The sequence below is a fragment of the Phalacrocorax carbo genome, chromosome 1, assembly GCF_963921805.1.
Source record: "Phalacrocorax carbo chromosome 1, bPhaCar2.1, whole genome shotgun sequence".
NCBI lineage: Eukaryota > Metazoa > Chordata > Aves > Suliformes > Phalacrocoracidae > Phalacrocorax > Phalacrocorax carbo.
This window is the reverse complement of record NC_087513.1, coordinates 30,179,163-30,204,003: the sequence shown is the minus strand read 5'-3', so window position 1 is coordinate 30,204,003 and position 24,841 is coordinate 30,179,163. Positions and strand designations below refer to the sequence as shown.

The 24,841-nt window shown below is 38.7% G+C and overlaps 1 protein-coding gene across 2 annotated transcripts in view; it reads right to left on the bottom strand.

Annotated features, from left to right (window-relative positions):
* Positions 1 to 1,738: 1,738 nt before the first annotated feature.
* TMEM168 (transmembrane protein 168) overlaps positions 1,739 to 24,841 on the bottom strand; it is a 29,274-nt gene continuing 6,171 nt past the window's right edge. Inside the window, exons 2-5 of one of the 2 annotated variants that reach the window (XR_010372207.1) lie at positions 13,869 to 14,011; positions 11,446 to 11,720; positions 5,383 to 6,442; positions 1,739 to 3,221 (exon numbers count right to left, since the gene is read on the bottom strand). Coding sequence is in view for 1 of the 2 variants with exons in the window: in XM_064447308.1 (XP_064303378.1) it covers positions 5,895 to 6,442; positions 11,446 to 11,720; positions 13,869 to 14,011 (966 nt within the window). In the remaining variant the exon portion in view is untranslated. Of the gene's footprint in view, positions 6,443 to 11,445; positions 11,721 to 13,868; positions 14,012 to 24,841 lie in introns of both variants that reach the window. The other variant, XM_064447308.1, reaches the window with a different exon arrangement.

Genomic DNA, 24,841 nt, shown 5'->3' with positions numbered 1-24,841 from the left:
AAAGTCAGGTTCACGTTGATTTATTTTAGCAGCTATTAACTATAGAACTCTCTGTAATCAACAGAGCTGGCTGCGCTCAGCTTCAGCACTGGCATGAGTCAGCACTGGCAGTTCCCTAGCTCCGTGCAGAGCAGTGTCCAAGGTAGGACCCCAGAATGTTTCAAGATACACTGAAGTGGCTATATAATTACTATACAGATGAAATGATTCGGTGCTGATGAGGAGTGCAGTTTTAAATTTCCATGTCACTGGCTGTAAGCAGCTGGATGCTGCAGGCCCCTCTTGGGAAGAGCTTCCTACTCAGTATCCTGAAGAGTCTGACTGCTGCCTCGCAGGGTGACCAACCCTTCACAGATGCCTCAGGCGTGCATCTGGTTGTGTGAGGACGTTGTACTCTTTCTGGGCCTGAACCTCTCAAGGTGAGCTCTGTAATACTGACAGCTTTCATTGGATCCAGCTTTCCGGTCTCCAGTATGATACAGCGGTAGAGGCGTATTTGTATTTTTCTCCCCAGTGGTAGCGGGCAATGTATTCAAGAGCCGATGGAGACCGGCTGAGCGCAGTGCTGGCACAGCAGGTCACACCGATCAAAGCCTTTACGCACTCCTTGCTCCAAATCAATGTGCTTGAATGTTTCTGCTACACTTGTTTTCCAACACTAATATATAACAGCACCTAAGAAGAAATATTATTTGAACATTCAATTGTCTATTTACACTAACTTTTATTTCCTAGGTCACCAAAAAACCCTCCAAAAACCCCAACCCTTGTTCCATGGATGCAGACATACCTTGGGTTGCCTAACTCCACTCGAAGAGACTTAGAATGGCTGCAGGGCACCACTGAGGGCGAGCTGTGTCACCCTCTCAGGTTACCTCTGGATTTGAAACCAAACAGAAAGGATCTACAGAAATTTAATAAAAAAGGAACACTGATTATTAAATTGCAACAGTAATGGCTTCAATCATGAATTAGAAGGATAAGTCAAAAGTGAATTCCTTCTGTTAAAAAAAGAAGAAAGTGCCACTAAATCTTCATTGTACTCAGGGAGTTGATGTGTTAAAAGCGCTGCTGATGGCACAGTGCCCTTCTCGGCAGCTCTGGACACTGGATTACCACCGACATGCCCGTCACCCCTCGTCACAGCAGCAGCTCTGCTTCTCCTCCGTTTCCCACCGAAGTCTCCATTGAGAGGCGCACAGCTCAGCCCCAGCTTGTGAAGAGTAATGCTGGGACTGCTTCATGAGTAGGGAGTGCAGGAACCTCCCCGGCAGTTTGCGAGGAGCAGCTGTGCAGATCTGACCTCGGTGTCCGGCAGTGTCGGTGTCCTTCTGCTTTGCTCTCCCAGCCTTGGTCTCTCAGACAGGAACCCTCCATTAACTTTAGAGTCAGACCTTACTGGAGATGACAAGTTTGACTAATACAACTACTCATGTAAATGAAGTCTTGAATTAAGGCTCTATAAAATAACGTCTCAAAGCATAAAGAACATTTTTACTAGCTTGTTGACTAAGCGATAAAAAAAATGACAAGGGGAAAGGTGTTAATAATTTAAGCTAATAGCTCTAATTTCCATTAAATTGCTAAATTACAGATAATCCTTAGAGCATTTTCAGTAAACTCTGTTGCAATTTCTAGCTAAAAGAAATACTCTGAAACCAGCTGTACAGAAAAATTCAAGAGGGAACACAGAAATTTTGGAAATGATCAAGGCATAAACAAAAACATGAAATGGAAATGAGCATCCCAAACAGCAAAATATATTTAAGCAATATCACAAATACATGAAAAAAAATAATCTATTTACAGATCTAAAATCAGTATGTCCGGTAAAAATCCTCCCACAAAAAAGTATTTATAATCAAGAAATTTAACCCAGTTACATTGTCTGCTGCCGGCAATAGAGGTGCTTCACAGCACAGCACAGCTAGCATATGTTAATTATGCCTTTGCAAAATAAAGGGAAAACTTAATAGAGGTGAAGAAATTATTTCTGGGACAAACTTGAACTGAAGGCGGGACAACAACACTCACAAGGCATACAATGCATAAGAAACTGCAAATACGTAACTCTCATAGTGCAAAAATGAAGAAGAATGGCTTTTTTTTCCCCAATACTTGTTCAGAGAAACACACTACTATGAATTTGCAATTTCAATTCCTTTAAAGACTTAAGTTTGTAGGACTTAGTGCATCTACATGTTTCAGCAAGGCTGATACTATACAGGAGGTAAATGAAATGAAGTCAACATAAAATTACTGTCGTGATATAAATTTATAACAACCTTTGTAACAAAATGCCTGATATACAGTACAGAGAGAAGCCTCTAAAACAAAGTTTAGATTTTCTCCATCCAGCCAATTAATTCCTAAGCAAGTTACCACTACAGAAAATCAACTCTTATGTAACTGATACCATACGTAACATTCTTTGGAATTAAGATTTCAGTTTCTCTTGAGGCGTTGCCCCTGTATTTCACGCGGGGAACAGCGGAGGGATAACTCCTCAGTGGGAGCAGGAGCTCCTGGTGCGCTGCCCCTCAGGCACGCACCCAGGGCTGGGCAGAGGCCACGGAGGTGCACAAGTGCCAGGAGCCGGAGGACTCCACCTGGGAGCGTGGGTCACAGTAGGACGCCTTGATATTAGTTGGTGTAGAAGGAGGGACTTAGAACTGTTGAATTCCTGAGGCTTATCATCCCACACCCTGCGTTATATTGTTTTGAAACACACAAGACAGTCCCTTTGTCCAAAAAGGCCTTACAGTTTTGAATGGCTGTAAACAAGTCCTTTAGTTTAAATCAGCATTTTCACCATGCCTTTGCTATTTAAAAAAAATTAAATAAATCAAAAGTAGCAATCCTTCGCTCATGTTAAAACTATTTCAAATTCAGAAACCTAGAGTTCTTCAATTGAGAAAACGGAAACAAATCTGCAAACACATGATTAGTTTTGCAAATAAGTTTTGCTGCATTTTTAGCTGACTCTTTATCTAACTTTCAGCAAACTGCTAAAGATCACCCAGCCTATCCTAGAGAAAAATCTAACAGATTGATAAGTAAGCTGGAAACCATTTAATAAACAGAGGCAAAAGATAAGCACCAACTGTTGGCGTTTGTCCTGGCCAAAGCTAGGCCCACCACTGCACTGCAGAAGGGATACTCCGTTTTAGTCTTCTCACAGTCCCAGGACAGGTCAGGAGTCCCACCCTTTTCCTGTTCCCCTTGATGTATGAAGAGAAAGTTATAGATGATGTTCATAAAAATGTAACAGTAGCAGGTACAGAGTAAGATTTATGCCTTATAATTAGCAAGAAGTGTTATGATCAATGTTCAAAGCTTTTCCAAAACAAAAAGGATTAACTTCTTGACTTTTGAATGTTCACAGGGTGACTATCGGGTATTACAGTGGGGGCTTTGTTAAAAATTTCTAGTGCTCAAGTTGGGAGAGTTTATGATGCAGTCAGATGAACTTTTACTGGAATAACAGTTAGAATAATGGTGAGTTCACAAACCAAATGATCGCCTTTATGCAAACTTTTTTCTCTGTACTCAAGGGTTGTTGGCCAGAAATGGCTGGAAATTACTTCTGCAGAGAAGGAAGTGCTGCTTTTCTGCAACCCGACAGATGCTCGTTCAGCCTAAATTCAAGTATCCAATTTACGTGCTTGAATGAGGAGCTTATGTACCCAGCCCAGGCTCCAGAGGGTGACTTAGAACAGAAGTGCTCTAAGGTTATTAAACAGACATAAGGGATTTGTCTGCTTGACCTTTGGCATACAAAAGCAAAAAACAAAACCAATCTATTAGGCACAACCATGGGGAAATTAATCCTAAAAGAGAGACCAAATGCGTCTTCCTCTATAAATACTTATTTCTCTTTGTTAATGAGCAGTGGAGCACTTCAAGTCATTGGCAAGGATTCCGGTGTCTAGCTTCCAGACATCTCGATTGAAATGAGATGACTCCTACCTCAGGCTCCCATGTCAGGAACTTAAGTTGGATGCCTGAAGTTGGATGGTGAGATTACCCTCTGTCCTTACTGAGAACTGCCACCTCTTGAATCCGTGACAGAGCTGCAATCACAGCATTTACTTAGAGAAGACCCAATGGAACTGAGTCCTGGTAGGATATCTCATCTCAGCTCTCACTTCTTTACCCCCTTCTCACTTTATGGAACGGGATGGAGAAAGGCAAAGCGAGGTGGGGGGGTGGTGTCTTGCTAAACAAAGTTGTATAACACACTAATGAAACTCAGTGGCTGTCACTTGTAAATCCTACAAGAATCACCATTTTGAAGTTGGAGGGTGCAAATTACTCTGGCTATTGCAGATCTCATGATTTAATCGCACGTTTTATCTTCTGGATTTACTAACAGGTATCAGTATTAGCAGATTCTCTAACTCAGCTGGCTAAAAAGTTCAAATGGAATTAGAAAAACCCTTGATGGCAAAGACTTAAAGAGCTCCTAAAGTATTTTCATGTACTTAAATAAAAAAATTAATAAGTTACATTTTAGACAAATATCAGCCAATGCCTAACATTTTTATTCAAATACTGATGGAAACAGAAAAAACCTAAACTCTAGGTCTGGATTGCACAAACATGCAAAAAACCCATCACAAATTGTACTGCCACTTAAGCTGTTTCACTTCTTATTTTCTGCACTTCAGAAAACGAGATCTGAAAGCTACGCAGCTTCTTTGACTGAAGAGGAAAGGCTGGGGCAGGATTTCTAGAGTCCCAGCCAGCTCTGTAAGCGGAAGAATTAAGATTAGGACCTTGTTGCTGGGAACAGAGTTGAGGAATACTCAGGATTCAGTGCTGTCCTAAGGGAATAATCTGTTCTTTCTGACAAACTTTTCTCGTGGTTTTAATAGATAATGAACTCATTGGTCCAACCCTGTACTCAGCATTTTACAGAATCAAGGTCTTGAGCACAGCAAAGACTTCAGATAAACATGGAAGCAAGGCAGCACTTGTATTTCCAGTTTTTATCTACGGTTTATTTTCTTTATTAAATTCCTTGGGTTTTGTTTATATTTTCTTCAGGGTAGCTTTCCAAATTATAAAGCAGTAAGAGCCTGGAAAAGACAGAACCACCCTAATGGGTGAGGGGAAAACTCCCAGTGCACTTTTTATTCTATATACGAATTAACTACTGGGAATATTTTAAAAATTGAATTTTGAAACTAACACTGAAAGTTCTAAAAACTGCACTTCAGAGAACATCGTCTGAGCAGTATCAGAACATTAGGGGTTTGTCTAATTTTAATTTCCTTGTTTGATTTCTGTGGCGAATTTCTACTGATCGCAGTAGAGAGCTGAGGCAGGGGCTGAAGATGTAAAAGCAAATAACACTAAAGATTCTTGGTAGCTACTTACCTACAATGGCTATTCATTCTTCTCTTTCATTTTTTGGCTCAGTGCTGTTTTATAATACCCTTGACCCCACCGTGTAATTTCAAGGACGTATAAATTGACTTGAGTATTAGTTTGGTTCCTTTCCTGTATTTGAACCTCATAGTGGATATAAATGACAAATAAGCATGCTGTAACATTCACAGGAGCTGTTGTCCATCAAGCTGGTGACTCCGAACGGAGGCTGTTTTAAGTAACACATATGAACATGTAAACCGTCTTCAAAATGCAGAGTCATATTAAATAAGTCTCTTATATATGTACATACAGACCAGTAACAAAACTCAAATAGCACAGACCTACCCTCTTCTAAGATTGCAGTTTCTAGCTGTTGCATATACCGTAGCTGCTCAAAGAGCTGAATAAGGTGAGTGTAGCAGACTTTTTCAGAGAAAAATAGTCATATAAAAAGCTGTTAGTATGGTACAGTGAGAAAGTTCCCAGAACTCTCACTGAATTTTCTCTTTGGTTGTTAATTAGGATTTGACGAGTTTGAAACCTTGTCCTGTGTCCAGCACTGTGGGAAGAAACCAACTCATTTTCAGTCTTTTCAAGCACCTAAAACAGGCTTTACAGACCCAGAACAGATTGAGACCACAAAACCAGTTTGCCAAATGTACTAATGGATAGGTGATACGTGGGAAGTACATCATCCAGTGTTTGGCAACATCACTTCCTGTTGGCAAATGCAAAGTGTAGTCGCTCCAGTGTTTTGACACACCATACACCGCTTTCACTGTACGTCCCTTTTCGGACCAGCTGATGTTACTGTTGGGATTACAGTTGTACTCAACCCATTGCCTGGTGAAGTCACCGAGCTGTGGAGGGTCTGCTTCCTCGATGTCTACAACTCTGGCCAATTCTGCTCCTTGCACGGCAACATACTGGTCATTTACTTTTCTTACTTCTTTAACCCAAGGCTGAGAGTTCTCACAGTCTAAAACAATGATGAGTCGAGAACAAAAAGTGCTGTTCTTTTCTCTCCACCACTCCAACAGTGTGTCGAGTCGTAAAGCATCACCCCCTGCCACAAGGAAAGAAAAAATTTAATATTAGGACAAAGAAACAGAAACCTGTGTAGAATTTTGACTGAATCCCTTGCAAGAATCCCTTATTTTAAAACCCTGGACAGACATAACAGAAGTTTTCAACTGACCCTGCCTGTTTGTAGGTGTTGCAAATATCCGAAGATGTACTAACTGATTCCACCTGACTTGCTGTGGCAGATGAGGCTGTTAACTCACCCTTGATTAAAAAAAAGGAATTCCCTCGTAGAGTGAAAGGAACTACTGCCTATTGAAGCAATCTGGAAATAGCTAAACAAAGAAAGAAAACCTGAAACAAAGTTTAACTTGTATTAAATTTTTAAGGAAAAACGGACTCTTTTAAATATGCTTTTTATTAATATTAAAAAGGACTCCATCCTTATCCTCACCAACCACATCCTGGGCCAACCATATCTTGGGCTGCATCAAAAGCATGGCAGCAGGTTGAGGGAGGTGATTCTGCCCCTCTGCTCTGCTCTGGTGAGACCCCACCTGGAGTGCTGCATCCAGCTCTGGAGCCCTCAGCACAGGAAGGACATTGACCTGTTGGGGTGGGTCCAGAGGAGGGCCACAAAAATGATCTGAGGGCTGGAGCACCTCTCCTGTGAGGACAGGCTGAGAGAGTTGGGGTTGTTCAGCCTGGAGAAGAGAAGGCTGTGGGGAAACATTATTGTGTCCTGGCAGTACTTCAAGGGGGCCTGCAAGAAAGCTGGAGAGGGACTTTTTATAAGGGCATGTAGTGATAGGACAAGGGGACATGGCTTTAAACTGACAGAGGGTAGATTTAGATTAGATATAAGGAAGAAATCCCTCACTATGAGGGTGGTGAGGCACTGGAACAAGTTGCCCAGAGAATATGTGGGTGTCCCATCCCTGGATGTGTCCAAGGCCAGGTTGGCTGAGGCTTTGAGCAACCTGGTCTAGTGGAAGGTGTCCCTGCCCAGAGCAGGGGGGTTGGAACTAGGTGATTTTTAAGGTCCCTTCCAGCCCAAACCATTCTATTCTATGACTCCTCTTTTAAGGAAAAGAGAGGATTTTTGAACCCAACACATGCTAACAGTTTTGAAGCACAATGAGAAAACCACCTACAGGCACAATCATTGCTTTGGCTTGAAAAATCCACATGACCAGAAATGGAAAGATTCACTCTATAGACACAATTCCCTTCAGAGCTTAAAGAAAATTAAAATTGGTATGGATTTACAACTCAATGAAACAAAAACCTCATAGGAATTTTTCCACGATATATTTATTTCCTATCATCTCAGAAAACACTTGCAACTAGTGTCCAACTTCTCATGTTCCATCTCAGCTCTTGCTCCACCAATGCTTTGAAAAATCAGATTGTAATTAAACAAGGTTACTTATAGTGGGGAATCCTTCTGCTTGGATGGAGTGGATGCTGCAGGATTTATGTAGCTTTGAAAAGGAGACTACTTACTCAAGTGCCTAAGGAAAACATCTTGCAAACAAGTGAATAAATCTCCGTTGGCTCCACAGTGACTATTAATGTGAAGAACTGATAGGCAGAGGTGTTGGCAGGTTGGAGCTATGATACAGATTTACAATCAAAACACCCTAGTCTGAAAATGTCAACTTTAAAAAAAAATGAAGCCTTTTAGAAGAAAGGTAGAAAAATGTGATTTAAAATAACTGCATTTTAATTCCATAGTGATTTTCATTGTAGAATGTAAGTACATTTAGCAGCGTTTAAAATCTTGTTAGTAAGAATTTAACTGCACAGATGAATCTCGAACAGAATAGCTGCATATTTCAGCACTTACTTTTCTATCAAATTAATAGCTCGGAGTTAAAGCTCTGAGCATGCTATTGCAGTTGAAGTAAAAGCAAAATTATAGGGCTAAAACTTCTCCCCACCCCCCAAGCAAACCTGGAAAATTTAATACTAAAGAAAATCTTAATATACAAACCTACAGTAATGATTTGTCTTGGTACATGATCCCCAAATTGTTATAGTTATTTACAGCAGAGACTTACATAGAAGCAGTTTCCCTTTTCTAGGTAAGCCTTCTGTTTCAACTAGCAGTAAAAAGTTATTTGTTCACATTTTGAAGGCTTATAAATAAACTTTATTTTAGTGTAACTATGCAGGTGTGCAGGTAATTTCGAAACAGTAATGGATAATGGATAGAATGCCCAAAGAAAACTACCTCATCCTTCATACACACAAACACATGCTCAGCTTCTAACCCTGCTGACCTCAAACACATGGACTTATCAGCCAGCGCAAGATTAGGCACCAAGCTGTGTAAGAAATCTATGCGTCTGGCCACAGCTGGCTCTTTGGCAGATTTCACAGGCAGTTAAGCTGACAGCTTCAGCAACAGAGACAAAGCTTCGTTAGCCCAGCTCTTGCCTTTGCCTTCACTTTGAGAACATGACCTCCCAGGTCACTTGACTGCTCATACTTTATGCATGACTAGTTAACAGTTTCTTTTATACACCACTGTGTTACATCTCAGCTTCCAAAAACAGAGAAACATCATCAGTGAACTAACAAATCCAGTAAGCCTCCTTTAAAAGATGTCCTTACAAAGCAAAGACTATACAGCACAGCAGTAGCAGTATCATGACATAAGCTGTCAGTAAGACACTACTTTTTCTATTAGATCCAAATATTGCATTTCATTGTTACCATCTCTCTTCATCCTCTCCAGAGGTCGGAGGATGGTACACATTACAGGAGCTGATGACCAAATGCTCTACCTGTCAAAAAAAGCCACTGTCCAATACATGTGGTACAATCGCACAAACGTCCTTCATCTCTTCAGTTTATACTCCACGTTACATTCGGGGCGGTGCTATGTGGAAGGAGTATCAAGTTACACTCCATGATTTATCTAAAATTAATTGCAAAAAAGGATGCAAGACCTGTGAGAGCTGCCTGTTCCTCTCCTTTATGTGACTATACATATCTCCAAGTAGAAGCTGAAGATGTGCTTGGATAGTGAACCGAAAAGCCACTTTGTGAGAAAGGTGTACACCACTGCCTTTACACACCGTTATCTTTTAGCACAGAAACCTTCATTTTATTGTGACAGTTACCTTGGCCCTTATCATAAAAGCAAAGACAGAGTTTAATTTAGGCCGCAGTTACCTGAACAGGTGTCACAGAATCATAGAATGTGCTGAGTTGAGGGACCTGCAAGGATCATTGCGTCCAGCTCCTGAGCTCCCCTGTCACACTCCAGGCTGGCCAGATGCAAGCCAGGACTGGGCTGGAAGCTGTTCAATTTTTGCAGCAACATTTGGCTCTATATATGCTAGAAAGCTAACTGTGTCTATGCTGCTGGCCGGAGCGTGGGTGGGAGGCAGAGTTTTGCTGCTAGCCTGCTCCGCACAATGTGTGGACACACTCAGCAACTGCACAGGGTGGCAGTTGCTCTTATGGACCCTATTGTCAGAGAATTCATTCAGCCACCCTGGCATACCCTGCAGTAAATCACTTGCACTAAGCTGAGAGTACAGCTGGGGCTTTTTTAAATCAATGATACAGATGAAGCCTGTGAGAAAAAAAAATGCATTGCTCTTCAGCAGGTGTAAAAGTTCAGGCATGGAGTTGAACCAAAACAGGTATATGGCCTCCTGATGAAAACTGACCTGCTCCTGAACACCTCAGCATGACCACAGGCAAAGCTAGTATCTGTCTACACTGTTGAAGAGCACAGGCCCCTGGAGAGGCACGGCTGACAGCCAGCCGGGAGCTCCCAGGCAGAGTGCTACCCAAGAGAATTAATTTTGTCCCAGGAAGAGAAAAAGTTGCAAATTTTCAATGTATTTACAAGATTCACTTTTTGCACACAGCAACCTCAGAAGCCCCGTTCCATACAGCAGGAGAGCAAGGCAAAACCTACCAATGATTTGAAATCTTCAGTAGGTTTACCAAAGAATACAGCTGAGGTAGGACTGCCCATCATAAAGAGATCAAAAAACAGGCCAAGAAAAGGGGAAATGGTGAAGTCTATGCCAAGCATATGATGAGGCATTAAACCAGCCTTTTACATAGGGGTTTGTAGTCTTGAGGCTACACTGCGCCCACAGTGACTCAAACTCTAAGATGTCAGCAAACTACAGCTGTATCCGTGATACAAGGTCTGCTATATGTTTGAAGACCTGCTTTTCTAGTGTGGATTGTATACCTGCCTCCTATTTCCTGGTCTGATTCTATCTTTTATAAGAAAACCAGAGCACATCTTAAGGACATGAATGCAGTCCTTCATGACAGCCTAAGTGACACAGTGACACAGAACGCTGTATATGCCACTCTGCAATGTGCAGGGAATGGGAAGAGATTATGCTTGCTCATTACAGTGTACAAATATTCCTCAAAATACAGGTGAAATCTGTCTTTAGAGCAGGAGGGGGTTCTTTTCCACTTTCCTGAGGGGCAAAAAAGTTATCTTTAAAGCTAACTTGTTGAACTGTAATGGGAATATGAAATCATGTCTAAACTTGTAAACATACATTTGGAGTCAACAATGTTTAGACAACAAGTATAAGATTACTTGGCTGCAAAAGGATTTTTATCAAAGTGACTAAACACTAAAATGACACAGAATTTCATAAAGAAACATACCTGACTGACGTACAGAGCAAGGTAAGGAAAGAGCTGCTTCTCTACATCAAGTTCACTGCATACAAAAGGGGCCTCTGCATTTCTCCATTCTCTCCAGTAGTAGAGGTAGTTAGCCTGCAACCTTGCCTATTTTGATGATTCCTGGTAGCCCCTGAATCTCTTAACAGCCATGCTCTGTATATTACCCTTTCCTTTCTTGCTTCCCTGCCACAAAACCTGTCCTCCAAAGACTGGTGGTTCTCAGTCGTTCTAGACTATAAGATAATATGTGACCAAACCTCAAAGTTTTGCAACACAGTATGATTTTTTTTAAAGAATGACTTAATTGATTTGGAAAGTTCATCAATAACAAAACTATTAATAAAAAATCCCCAAACCGGTTACCTGCCAGCGCCCATTCGCCAGTGCCATGTGTGTGACCACTGTAATATAAAATGTAGGTATCATGTCTGGGTCCATCTGCTGTCCGAAGTTCAAGAAAAGACTTGATCTTGGAGTGAAGGGTATCAAAGGTCAGTCCGCTTGTAGAGTAATCACAACCATACGTCTCAATCATGTGATATGCAAAAAATCTCTGGATGGCGTTAAGCATGCCAGTAGACCTCAGATTTAACTCTTGTACATGCTCAGGTGGAAGGAGAGTTGGCTGGCCATCAGGACTAAAGAGAAGAAAAACAGCTATAATTATGATTTAGAATTATTTCATGCTTAGTGGACTTTTAGGAACTGATGTTTTTTTTCCCCTGCGCATATTTGCTCTGCTGTGAAGTAGCACTGTTCTAAATTCAAATTGACTTGAAATGTACAGTTTATAAACAATTCAAAATGCTGTCTTTGAGGGAGAGACCACTATCTCCCCTTCCCTTTTGCCACACTTCATAGCATAGTCCTTGACAATTCTATGCTACTCCTGCTGTTCAGAGACAGAGGGAGAGAGAGGGGAGCTGTGATGCGAACATGCTGGGTTTTAATGATTTCATTAAGTCCCCTGAAAGAGCACTGCCTTCAGACAGGCACTTGTTCACATGAAACAGGAAAGAAGCACAGGGAGAATGAGTGTTAGTCTGCACAAAACACTATGCAAACTCATTTCCAATAATAGACTAAATAGAAATCCAAGTACACATTTTGCTCAGATATTTTGAATTAATTTCTCTCTGTTCCAAACTAGCCTTTATTCAATATGGTACTCAAGCAAATACAGCAACTCTTACTTGTGTGTGTTGTTTAGATGCTGATCTTTCAGCATAAGAAATATGTTTCAGACGATGGTATTCACCACTTAGAAAATGGAAGTTCTAAGAAAATTACAAACTAGAGCTGGAACAAACCATGTGTATACAGAGATGTGTGTGTATATATATATGAATATGCGTAACAAAAGAGTCCCTGGGTTTCCTCAGCAATGGACAGATTTTGTGGATGAAAATACAGAGATGGTCTTACTCTATTAATACACAATACGAATTCTGTTTTTTATATATATATTTATGTATGTATGCATTCTTCATGTATTTTGTTTGGAAGTCAGTGTGTAAAGCTACCTGCTTTCTTTTTTGGTCTAGCTAATTAAATTTTGCACCTTCTCACCTGCCTAGTGCCTTCATGGAGGCTAGCGTGCCATGACTACAATTATACTGAATACATCATCTTTGTCTCAACAAGTGAAGACTGAGCCCCTTACTAAAACAGTCAGGCTTTGATAATAAGGAAGTTTAGCTCTGTCAGGACCTAAACAGTTGCTCAGGAGTACCTCATTCACTCAGAAATTAGAGGCAACTGCCAGAGCTGGAATAATATAATAAAATGAAAGAATTAAATTATTGCCATGGAAACAAAAATAATTTATTTCTATTGTAAGGTAAATTTTGAACTTTTTTTTATCCCTAACAACAACTGACTGTGGATTTTTTTTTTAAAAGAGTGCATAGCTGAAGACTGCAGATTGAAGCTTAGAAAATTTGGTTTTACAGTATTTTACACTACTTAAGATACAGTCATCTAAGATCAGCACGCTACCTTCTGTTTCTTTGCCTGTTAATTTTTTTCCCTGTCCACTAAATCCTTTACACATGCTGCAAGCTGGGCAGTTTTCATAAACTGGGCAGTTCTATTTTTAGGCCTCTCATTCCAAGTTACCACCCTGTTTCTCTTGTAACTCAGATAACTTACATAGCTCTTGTTTATCATTTACAAGAAAAAAAAGAAAAACAGCATACACACAATTCCAATTATACAGCTAAAGTAGCATTTGCAAGTTTAAGGCTTATAAGAAAAACACACAACTGGGCAAATTATAATAGTACAATCCCTCTGCCCCCAAACATTTCTCATGTGGTAACATTTCTACCGGAACAAAAATCAGCTGTGAATTCACAATACCAATAATTAACACATAGTCCACTCACAAATCTAATTTCAATGTCCTTTAAGTGTAGACACCCTGTCATTTAACAGAATTCAAAACTGATCTGTTTGGTTTATTAAAGCTCCTGTTATAAAATATTTGCACTCAGTCAAATGCCCCGATCCTCGTTTACATGAGATACGGAGTGTGGAATCTGCCTACATGTAACTGGTGCATAAAGCATTCATTGATTTTCTAAAAGCAAATTAAATACATATAAAAAGTTGGAGTCGGAGTTGCTCATTCTTTTTGGAAGGTGAGGAAAAGGAAAAATACAAAATCTGCCTATTTTTGAATTTTTATGTAATTATTGAGAAATACAAGCAACAGCACTGCATTGCCTCTATGAGCTAACTGTACACTTACACCACTGTGAAGCTGAAATACATGGTAACTATACCTGCAAAAGTTGGTGGGAATCACAACAGCATACCCAACACAGGTTCCTCCCAAGCAGTTTCCCAGCTCGTGGAAAAGTCCGTGAGCCATGGACTCCAGAGGTAACACGATGAGAAATGCACTCATGAAGATCCCATTGGTTGGCTAAAAAGAAACAGAGGTTTAGGAATTGCATATAAAATCCTTCTTATCTGTTGGTTATGGTTTTATGAATAATTCCCTGTGTTTGATTAGACATAACTGGGTGCAAGTTATTATATGCAATTTATACTTATTTTTCCACATATTACATGGTGAAGTAGTCTAAAGACAAATGAAAAGCCAATTTCGGGGTTTGGGGAGAAGGTGGCTGGTGAACAGGGATCACTCTTCTGAACGGAATGCATTTCAAAACACTAACAGCACAGGACTTAGGTTTAAAATCCCTGATCATAGCTTAGGTTTACCTATTTAAGCAGGAAAACCAAATGTCACAAAATTATGTATGTGCATAAAATAAGTATATCTGTAAGTATCTGCAGGATCAGGCCTTACTCAGTAAATTACAATACAGAATATTATGTACTGTGCATCAGATGATAGCTTACTATACTGCATTGTTAAAAATACAGATTTAACTATTCCTGCTTTTTAATGCCAAGAGTTTTTAAAAATATTCTTTGTGGAATACTATGTATCACACAAAAGATGACTTGTGAGAACATTTATGAACATTTTTGCAATTAAAAAGACAATTCTTTATCAGCTACATAAATATCAGATGAGACATCCACTACAGGACTCTGCAGCATTCACACAGCTAATACTCTACACTGAGCTTTCCTGTTTTGTAGGTAAAAAGCAGTTTTGGAAAAGATTACACTTGCTGATACGCAGATGATTTCTGTAAGAAAAAGAAGTTTCAAAAGTTAAGTCTCAAACACTAGCACTAGTAAAATAAAAATGGACTTGCAAAATGCCAGCTGACAGTGAGAGGCAGATTAGATACAGATTCATTTTAATTATATTAATATGATGTGAATGGGTTTAATTAGGCATTGAATGCTTTAGCAAAGGTAGAAACAGTATCATAATATATAATTAAGCAAAAGCTTTGATATCCATGGTGCAGTTATTAAATATTAATGTTTGTTATGTAGAAAGGAAATAAATTCTTAGTTACAGATTTCTATCTTGGGAAGAGTCCTGTGGCCTCTGACTATGACTATGTTTTGTTTGCCCTTTTTCCATAAATCTACAATATAATGTGTTTTAAAAATCTGGATATTGCCTTACTGTTTAACACAGTGATGTGATGTGGACTGGTAGTTGAGCATGACACATAGAAAAAGCTATTAATAATTTGGAAAGTAAATTATACTGAAAAAAATTTCACCTAAACCAACTCAGTACTTGTTGGCATATGTCGCTAACTCCACTATACTCAGTTTTTAAACACACAAATATTACATGACTTAGTTTGAAAGAACAGCTTTACCCATCTAATGTGCTTCCTGCCCAAAGGAAGAACACTGTTTGCTACCTGTCCTGGTTTTAAAAAATGTCCCATTACACTTCTGATGGAAGGACCTCATCTATGTGTCCTTGAATTGGTGACAGCAATACTTCTAACCACAAATAAACACCAGAATCTGATATTAACTGATAACTAACTGATAGCACTATTCTCAAATAACTGGTAACTGTTAACTGATAGCGTTATTCTCAAATTCTGATATCTGAAACCACTATAAAACTATATCCAGCTCCTACTATGCTTTACATAATTCATGACAAATGAAAAGTTTATTTATTTAGCTTCTAGCTCTCAAGGACATGAGGATGTGACACTGAGCAGATATCAAATCATGTTACAGAACAACCATAGAGAGCTTCCCTTTACCCACAGCCCTGCACACATTATCACAAAAGTGCACTTAATGTGCTTATTGACTTGCTAACATTTGAGCTACAAAACTGGCTCGGATACAAGAAGTCCATCAACAGGTGCTAATGCTAGTGTTAATGCTGCAATCTGATTTCATGTGGTGTAATGTAATTTCATGTTTTGCTGCTAATAATTTGAATCTACAAGGAGCAATGTGTGCCTGTGAAGCACATATACATTACAGGAGATTTGTCATCACTTTTACATCCATCATTTTCTTAGCCATCTCAGGAGGTACTTCGCATTATTCCAGATATACTCCTTTCCCCGTTCCAGTCTTGCCTAAACTCAGAGTGTCAGGACCAATGAGTGAGTGAGCAGATAGAATGTATTTAGGACAAGTGCAGAGAAGCATTCACATAGTGATTCTCAAGTTTTGTGTCAGAGAATAAGGATTTTCAGAATAATTTGCCCAAAATCCATACAATTAGCTGAAATCACCAGAAGACAGGAAAGCTTAGAACACTGTAACAACTATGGTGCAACCTCAACTTGTTCTGTTGTCAATAAGGAGAAGACAATATAACTTTTGTTTCAAATGTATCAGCAGAAAGTGCCCATTTTTGTTGCTCAATTTTCCAAATGCACTCAGAAAATGAAAAGGACTCAGCAGCAGAAAAAAAACTCACAAAGATTTGGTTAGTTATTCTATAGAAAGCTTGTAAAATACAAGACTTTGATGAAATAGCAAAGCTCTCTAGCTAAATTAGTTTCAAGATTTGGAGACTTACTTTTGCAATTGTAGATACAGAAGGATAATTTTATTTAAGTTAAAAAAACAGGAAGACTTGGATCCTGCAGAAATTGAAGGGCTCATCTGGAAAAGCTTCCTATCCTTGACCCGTTAGTTAGGGGATTTTCTAAGCCTTGGAAACACTGAAAGCATGGACCATGAAGTATTATAATGCATTTTTTATGACAAATTCAGCTTTTCCATCATATATAAATATGGCATATATAAATATGACTTTTCTTGGATCTTGTTAGAGCAAACTGCTCTTACATTGCGTTAGTGTTTTGATCAGTGAACATATTACAAATAAAAAACACATTAGCCCATAAAACCTACAGCAATCATGATATCCTAAAGAATACTATTATATTATTACTTTAGATCAATTTTATTGTAGAAGTTCTCTTGCAACATACCATGTTGTTCTAAACACTTCCTGCATTTCCCCAATCCCCTGAACACATGCAAGTTATTAAACCCACCATGTTCTCCAATAACACAACCTGAGATCATCACAAAGATTAATAGTTTTCACCAAACTTCTGATAAAAAAATATTTACATTTAATTGTCGAAAGTACCCTACTAATACAAAGATACTGGGCAGAAAATTCGCAAGTACTTGTGAGATAAGGATCCCACACAGAAACTGTAAGGACCATCTCAGTGGTCCATCTTGCTCTGTACCCTGCTGTGAGTTTGTACCAAACATTAAAGAGGAATGGGAAATACGCTCCATAGTGTTATGCATCAACTGAGCTCCATCTGAAGTTTCAACTTCGTCTTCATTTAGCAGCCACCTTATGCAATGGAATAGGAATGTGTTGTTAGTGTGGATATTTTACATTTGCAGACATCTATCTAATGTAAAGGTGCTGGCGCTTGCTCTCAGCATTTTCTCATCAGTTTCAATTTTGAAGAAATATATCACTAACAAATATAAAAATGATTAATGATGTTTAGAGCAGCTCTACATTAAGATGATAAAATATTTTAATTCAGCACTGAAAAAAAATGACCGGTGGCATTTTAAAATACCTAAACTGTAAGAACTATAGCCTAGACTAAACACCTAAATATATAGGTACTATATACTATAGCTTAAACTATATACCTAAACTATAAAAATAGCAAAAAATAATATCTAATTGTAATTACTGTAAATCTGAAGCTAGGTTCCTCCTTTAAGATAACAGCTAAGATACCAGGTGGAGACTGTCAGTGCTTTAAAAATCCAAAAGATTTGATGACTGGTCCTTAATTGAGCAGACGGCCATGGATGCATAGGCAGAGCCAGAAAGGGATTTTGTTCTTTCATCTGTCCGACCCATTTTCATTCTGTTTGACTGCACTAGAAATCTCAGCCTGCAGTACATCCCTGTACTGGAAGTGCCCATTGATTCCAGACAGAAGCCTCAAAAAGCAAACAGAAGACAGGGACCATCTCGGCAATCCCACTGAAAACACGAGAAGCCATTTTATCTCTTAGTCTTTGAGGGTTTTTTTTGCCTTTGTCTGCCTTCTTCTAAATGAATATTTAGGAAATACACAGTGTGTTCTCATTTCAAATAATGTAGGAAAGGTAAAAAAAACCATACTTCTTGCCTCTGATGACTGAAATGATGGACAATAAAAGATCAGTGAGATTCACTAGTTGTGTTATCTTTCCACTTTCTTTAGCTTTTCAAGCGACACTTATTTTCAAGTGTAACTGTTAAAACACCAGAAGAATTTAGAGGTATTTTACAGCCAAGATACATAATTTTATATTCATGGATAAGACAACTCCAGTCGCAAGGAGTAAACCACTACTGGAAGTGGAACAATTCTGGAACTGTATTTAACAACGGAGCATTACTGACGTGTGACTGATGAAAATAATGATGAGGATGAAAACAAACCAAAAAAAGAAATGTTAGTTTAAATTGGAAGCCAATTACAAAGACCTATAGAAGAGCTCTTCTGATTAAAATAGAAATAAATTACTAAGCATCTGTCAACTAAGATGAACACAGAACCACCAAATGGCTGAGGTTGGAAGAGGCCTCTGGAAATTGCCTGGTGCAACCCGCTGCTCAAGCAGGGCCACCTAGAGCAGGCTGCCCGGGATTATATGGAACAGACCAACAACTGAGGAGCCTTACAAAGATGTCTTTGTCTATTTCCAAGAAAAGTTCTGCCCTGCTTTCCATTATCCAAGCTGAATAATATTTACCTATTTTTATATATCCATATACACACACGTAAGTAAATATAAAATAAACAGTTCTGCTTAGCTCCTCTGCACTGATTCTGCAAAAACAAAGAAGTATATGCTCCATAGCAGAGAAGGCTCAGGAGAAAAAGGATGATGTGATAACTAATCTACAAATATTTGGTGGATAGCTTATTCAAAATGAAAACAAGATACGTATATTACAGGTAAAAAGAAGGTTAAAGACAAAATTTGTGAAGTTACAATGTAGATCAACTACCAGAGGAAACTGTCTTATATCAAATCCCTGAATGAAAGAATAGCCTCTAGAGAACTATAAATAATCCATTACTTCTAACTATTAAAACCGCCCTGGGAAAATCTAAAAAACAGTTTGCAGAAAATAGTCACGGTGTTCACTGGCAGATGGATTTCATGTGTCTTCCCATCCCTGACTCCTATTCTAACCACGGGAAAGCCTGTGCTGTAGTCTACATGCATTTGTCTGAGCAAAACCAGAAGTGGTTGTCAACTTAAAAGTACTCTAAATGGATTTCTGATTTTTTTTTGTTAATATAAAAATTTGAATTCTGGAATTAATGAGACTTTGACAGCAAGCTTAACACGTAAATCAGATTGTTTAGACTAACACGTAATACCTCCTTTCTCTTGTCACCAGAGATCCCCTTCATGACCTAGGGCTTCTGGCAGTGGTGATGACAGCAGCAAGGTGTGCTGCCGCTATGGATGTGAGCAGACAACCTGACATAGCCCTCAGGACAGGACTGGAGAGGTAAAGAGGCAAGGAGGGCTGAGCACCTACCACAGAAAGCAAGATGGGCAGCAAAAATAAACAGGATAATGGATGAGTTTGAGAAAAAGTGATAAGCAGTGAGCAAGGGGGATTTAAGATCCAGCTTAAGAGATGATGAAACAGTTGGGAAAGAGAGTTATTGCAAAAGGAGCTGAACAGACAAGTCTGTAAAGAAACAGTGAGACACAGATATGCAAGTCAAATCAGAAAAGAGGGGAAAAACTGACTGAGGAAAAGAAAGGGGCAACTGGAGATGACCAGACAGACAGAGAGAGGGGGAAAAACCAAGTATGTGCAGATAAATATAGAGATTACTTAGAAAAATTCTTACTATTCAGAAAGATAAGTTTTTAGAGAAGTTAAAAAAAGTCACCATCTTCAATTTTATTATGGCATTGTAAAATGAGCTTTCAAGAAACATCAGCCAATCAATACAGACTACAAAATCACTAACTCTCCCCAAAACAGTACTCATACATAAACTTTTCTTCCATGAATAATTTGAGTTCAATAGGACTGTCCACCTAAGTACAAGTACTCATGCATATCATGAAGACTATTATTTTGATAACCCATAAAATTCACTAAAAACAAGAATAATGTACTTGAAAGCACTTCATTCCATTACTTTACCTGTCTGACATAGCTATTTTTTCTCTTGGTAATATTAAATACAGGTCTTCCAGGGATAATAATTCTCTTTGGCCAGTAACTCAGAAAAGCTGTACTGTTACCTTGGCATAGAGCACTTAACAAAATCTGGTTTTAAATTTCTGAGAAAAAGATTCCTCCAAACCTTTCCAAAATCTTTGCTTGCAAAATTTTCATCATTTTATTATCTTCTGAGAGAAGTCATGCCCAAGTCATTTGCATGACTTCTGCTGGATCTTGTCCCATCCAAGGGGCTAATTATAGACAGGCACATGAGTAATTGCTGAAATGAGTAAATTGGAGTTAAAGAGTCTATTGATCTGACTGGAATTACTCACACAAATGTAAAGGCGGGTGCAGAACGCTTCCAGCAGGTTTTACAAGGAAAAGGTCAATGTATTTCTACCAACAAGGCAAGGTGTCTTTCCTCTTCAGCTAAAGCAGGGATTATTCTCAGAAGCAGACCAGGTCTCAGCTGAAACATGCCCCACTGAATAGCTCTTACTACATTTTTGAACGCAACCAGCTTTAACAAATTACTTCTACACTTATGCTTCCTGAGCTCATCTTCTAGCTTCAGACAGACCTGATGATTCTGCTCTTCACATTTAAAGCTTGATCTGTTGGAGAGAGATACTGCTTTCAGAAGCCACAGTTCTTCCCAAGCACATACCAAAGCATTAGGAACAGAGACTTTCAATCCCTGGCTTATTACAAGGGCAAAGCTCCCCTTTAAGAAAGGTCCTTGGCTAACAGGACTTCCAGCCTCAACAATTCTGCGTAAGTCAGAAAACCACTGTGTGTGCAACAGCAAGTTAGTCGACCTCACTTTAAAAGCCTTTCCACGTGAGGAGATTTGATATTTTTCTGGCAATTTTAATCAAATAGAATACTGCTAGCCACCAATTAGCAGACAACTGTCTCTTTAGGTCTTGACCTTTCATACGCTTGAGATTTGTATGATGCACAGATATTACAGTTATTAAAAACATTAAAAGGGCATATATAATGTGCCTGTAACAAAAGTTTTCCATGAAGCAGAACCCCTCCCCTCCCCCACCTCATTTCTGGCTATAACCTAACACACAGAGCTGAGCTAGACTTTCTATATGCTAGGACTAATTATTTAGTACCTTTCCAAGGCTTAGGTTTTTAGCCAATTCTATTCATTAGATAGGAGGTCAAATGGCAGGCCAGGAAGTAATTTCAAGCCACCTCTCTTATCAAATGTAGTATCATTAAACAAGCTTTCAGTACATCTTCAGAGTGAAGAAAGGTATAAATAAAAACCCCTTCATTTTCTAGGTGACACTTAACAGATTTCAAGTATAATTAGCACTTACTAAAATTATAACATAAATCCCAAACTGCAAGCTGCAAAGACTGAAAACTGTTAATCTTACATATATGAAAAATGTTTTAAAAAATTTTCAAATGCTCAAACACATTTTCAGAAACTCATGACTGCAGAGTACTTGGCATTCCTAAGGATATAAGGAAAAAACATGTTGGACATCTAAGTTAAAAAAAAAAATTCCATAAGAATGTAAGAGTGGCTGCATTAGGCTGCACCAAAAATCCATCTAGAAAAACATCTTGTCTCCAAAGAGGCCAAATGGATGCCTAGGAAAGACTGTAAGGACAGACCAAGCACTTATGTTTCCTGAGTACTCCAAACAAAGGTGGCTCAAGGAGCTGCTGAACCAGACATGGCTTCTGTATAGTACGTGAACCTCAGTGAATTTTTTTCCATGAACTTGTCCAGCTTCCTCCCAAGTCTCCACAACTGCTCAGCACACACAGCACGCCACGATACACAGCCCCAGAGCTAACTCAGTGCTGTAGGAGGAACTATTCCCATCTGTCTGGCTCCAGCCTGCTTCTTGCCAACTTGATTACCCTCAACTTTTGCACTGGAGCTGATTGTTAATTGCCTCTTACTGTTTACCTTCTCCTACACCACACGTAATATTTAATATGTTCATCATATTCTCACTTAGTATTTTTCTTTTTCTCTTTTCCTGACTGAAGCATCCTTGTTTATTCATTCCCTCCATGTAAACTGTTTCATGTCTATAATGAATTTCGTCGCCCTTCTCTGAACCTTCGCTTGTTTTCTTACCTATAGGATGGCAAGTAAGAATTGCACTGTTATTCAAAATACGGAAGCTACAGAATTATACCGTGGCATAATAATACCTCCAGTACTTTCCTAATAATTCGCAATATTTAATTTGCTTTTTTGACCACTAATAATCATTAAGCCGATGTTTTCGCAGAAAAGCATCTAACATAGCCCTAAGATCTTTCCGCCACATACTGATGTCACCAGCTTTTTTCTGCAGCAAAGTTTTCTTAAAAACAAACCCCTGAAATCCCAACCCACTAAGTATTTAGCAATTACTATTACTTTTTAAAGAGGAAAGGCAGTCAGTGTTCTTTAACAGTCTATTTTGTCTCTTTAACCATTACAATACATATAAATCACCATAAAGAAAGTACATATTCACTGGAGAAGCTTGTTTTATGCATTACTGTTGAGCTTTTTAGACCTCCTGAAACAGCAGACTCAAAAATCCAGCAAAGGATTCTAAATTAGAGCCTTGAGGGCTTGAATTCCCCCTACAAAGAAGTAAAAATACTAGTTTCCTTAAACCATTAAAAAAACCACAAATGCCCTCCAAAAGGGTAAATTGTGTGCTTGTGCATAATTGCTTGCTTTCTTCTAATTATTTTGAAACTTGACACTATCCAGAAAAATATAGAGAAGGCCAGAGTTTCCTGCGGTCACTACAATAAATGACACATCTATTTACTAAATTATGTTCCGGCCAGGTCTGATAAAGTATTTAATTTTCTGACAACATATGGAATAGCCACAGTGATCTGCAAGGCAAACATCGCAACACCTTCTGAAATAGAAATTACTTTAGTTGGAGACAACTACATTCATAATCTTAAGCTAATTCATTACTATAAACACATGATGAAAGAAATATAAATACAGTAAAATAAATGTAAATATAATTATCTATTAAAACCAGAATATTATAAGAAAAAAATAATTTCCTGACAAGCAGAAGCATTTGTTCTGATGCCTTTTGCTTTTACCACTACAATTAATTCTTCTCCCCCTGAACAGGCAAATGTGCAACCTATCACACAGAGGTGGTAAGCAACAGCTTATCTCATTTACACATAGGATGCTGCAAATTGAAATTATGCAATAACAAATATTAAGATTTTTAGGCGTGTTGCCAGTTTGCTTCTTGTGAACGCTCATGCACAAGGCATTCCACAGTACAACCATACTTCTTCAGACTTAGAGAGGCCTGAAAATTTTCAGACTCGTAACAGCTGCAGTTATTTTGGGGCAGAAGACAGAGACAGAAAAAAAAATTACAACAAATTATCAATCAATGTGAAGAGAAAAAAGTAACAAGATGAGTATGAATCCAATCCTCCTTGCTTGTGCAGACAGCCTGCAGCAACGAAAGGAAATACCTGTGTACTTTAAACAGATGGCATGGGGAGAGGGAGCCCTTCCCCCGAAGGGCTACAACAGGAGATCCTGTCAAGTCTGGTGGTTAACTCCCCTCCCTGCAGACAGGCTCTGGGCGCCTCCAAAAGAAACTGCCTCTCTCCAGTGACTATCTGGACAACTTACACACTTGGGCTGTTCTGACTGGTTTGTTAGGTGGACACTCCATCCAAGTAATTTTAAAACTATGTAATTATTAACTAAGGTGTCTCAGGATGTTAAAGGAGGAGGGCAAGGCTAGAGAAATTAATAAAATGCTCTGATAGAGATGGTAAAAAATTGCTCTTACTGAAAAACAGTCACCTGGCATATAAAAATTAAAGATTGCATTTTGATTAAATCACGCAAGTCTTGGAAGAAAAAGTATGGAAGTTAGAAATATGAGCATTCTGGTATTCCATCGTTATTGTTTCGGTCTCCCAAACCACTTTCCATTCCTTTTGGTGCATCAGCATCTCCACTTTCTGAAAATACATTTTGAGGTTTTTCATCTCTACTTCTTTTTGGTATTATTTCTTCCTTTTGTCCTTTCTGCATGCCCACACATTATAGCTATGCATGCTGATACTTTTCCAAAGAAAGAGCAAAACTACCCAGGCTTGTGCATTAACCTCTAATGCTCTTCATGCAAAAAAAACCCAAACCACCCCAAAACCAAAGAAAACGAACCCAAACCCAAAAACCAAACCAAACCAAAAACATACAAACCCAAACCAAACAAACAAAAAACAAAACCCGCCCAAACCTCACAAAATAACCGTTAATTTCCTTTTCCACCAAGTTCTTCAACACCTTTCATCCACGAGGTTATTTAATCTAAGAAAATCTGCAGGAATGTCAGCAAATTGTTTTGGAAACACTACAGAGACATTTCTGTAAACTGGATCTGGCATAAATGATATTTAATTATATATATAATTAAATATATATATTAAATATCTATAAATATAAAATTTTATGTATATATAAAATTAGATGTAATTCATTTAAGAGACGCAATGGTAAAAAAATGATTGTTGTCTTCTTTTAGATCAACTCAAAAACCAAAATAGACCCCAAACCCCTTTTCACCCTGCTGCAACTGTGACAACACCCAATGTACTTTAACTCTGGCA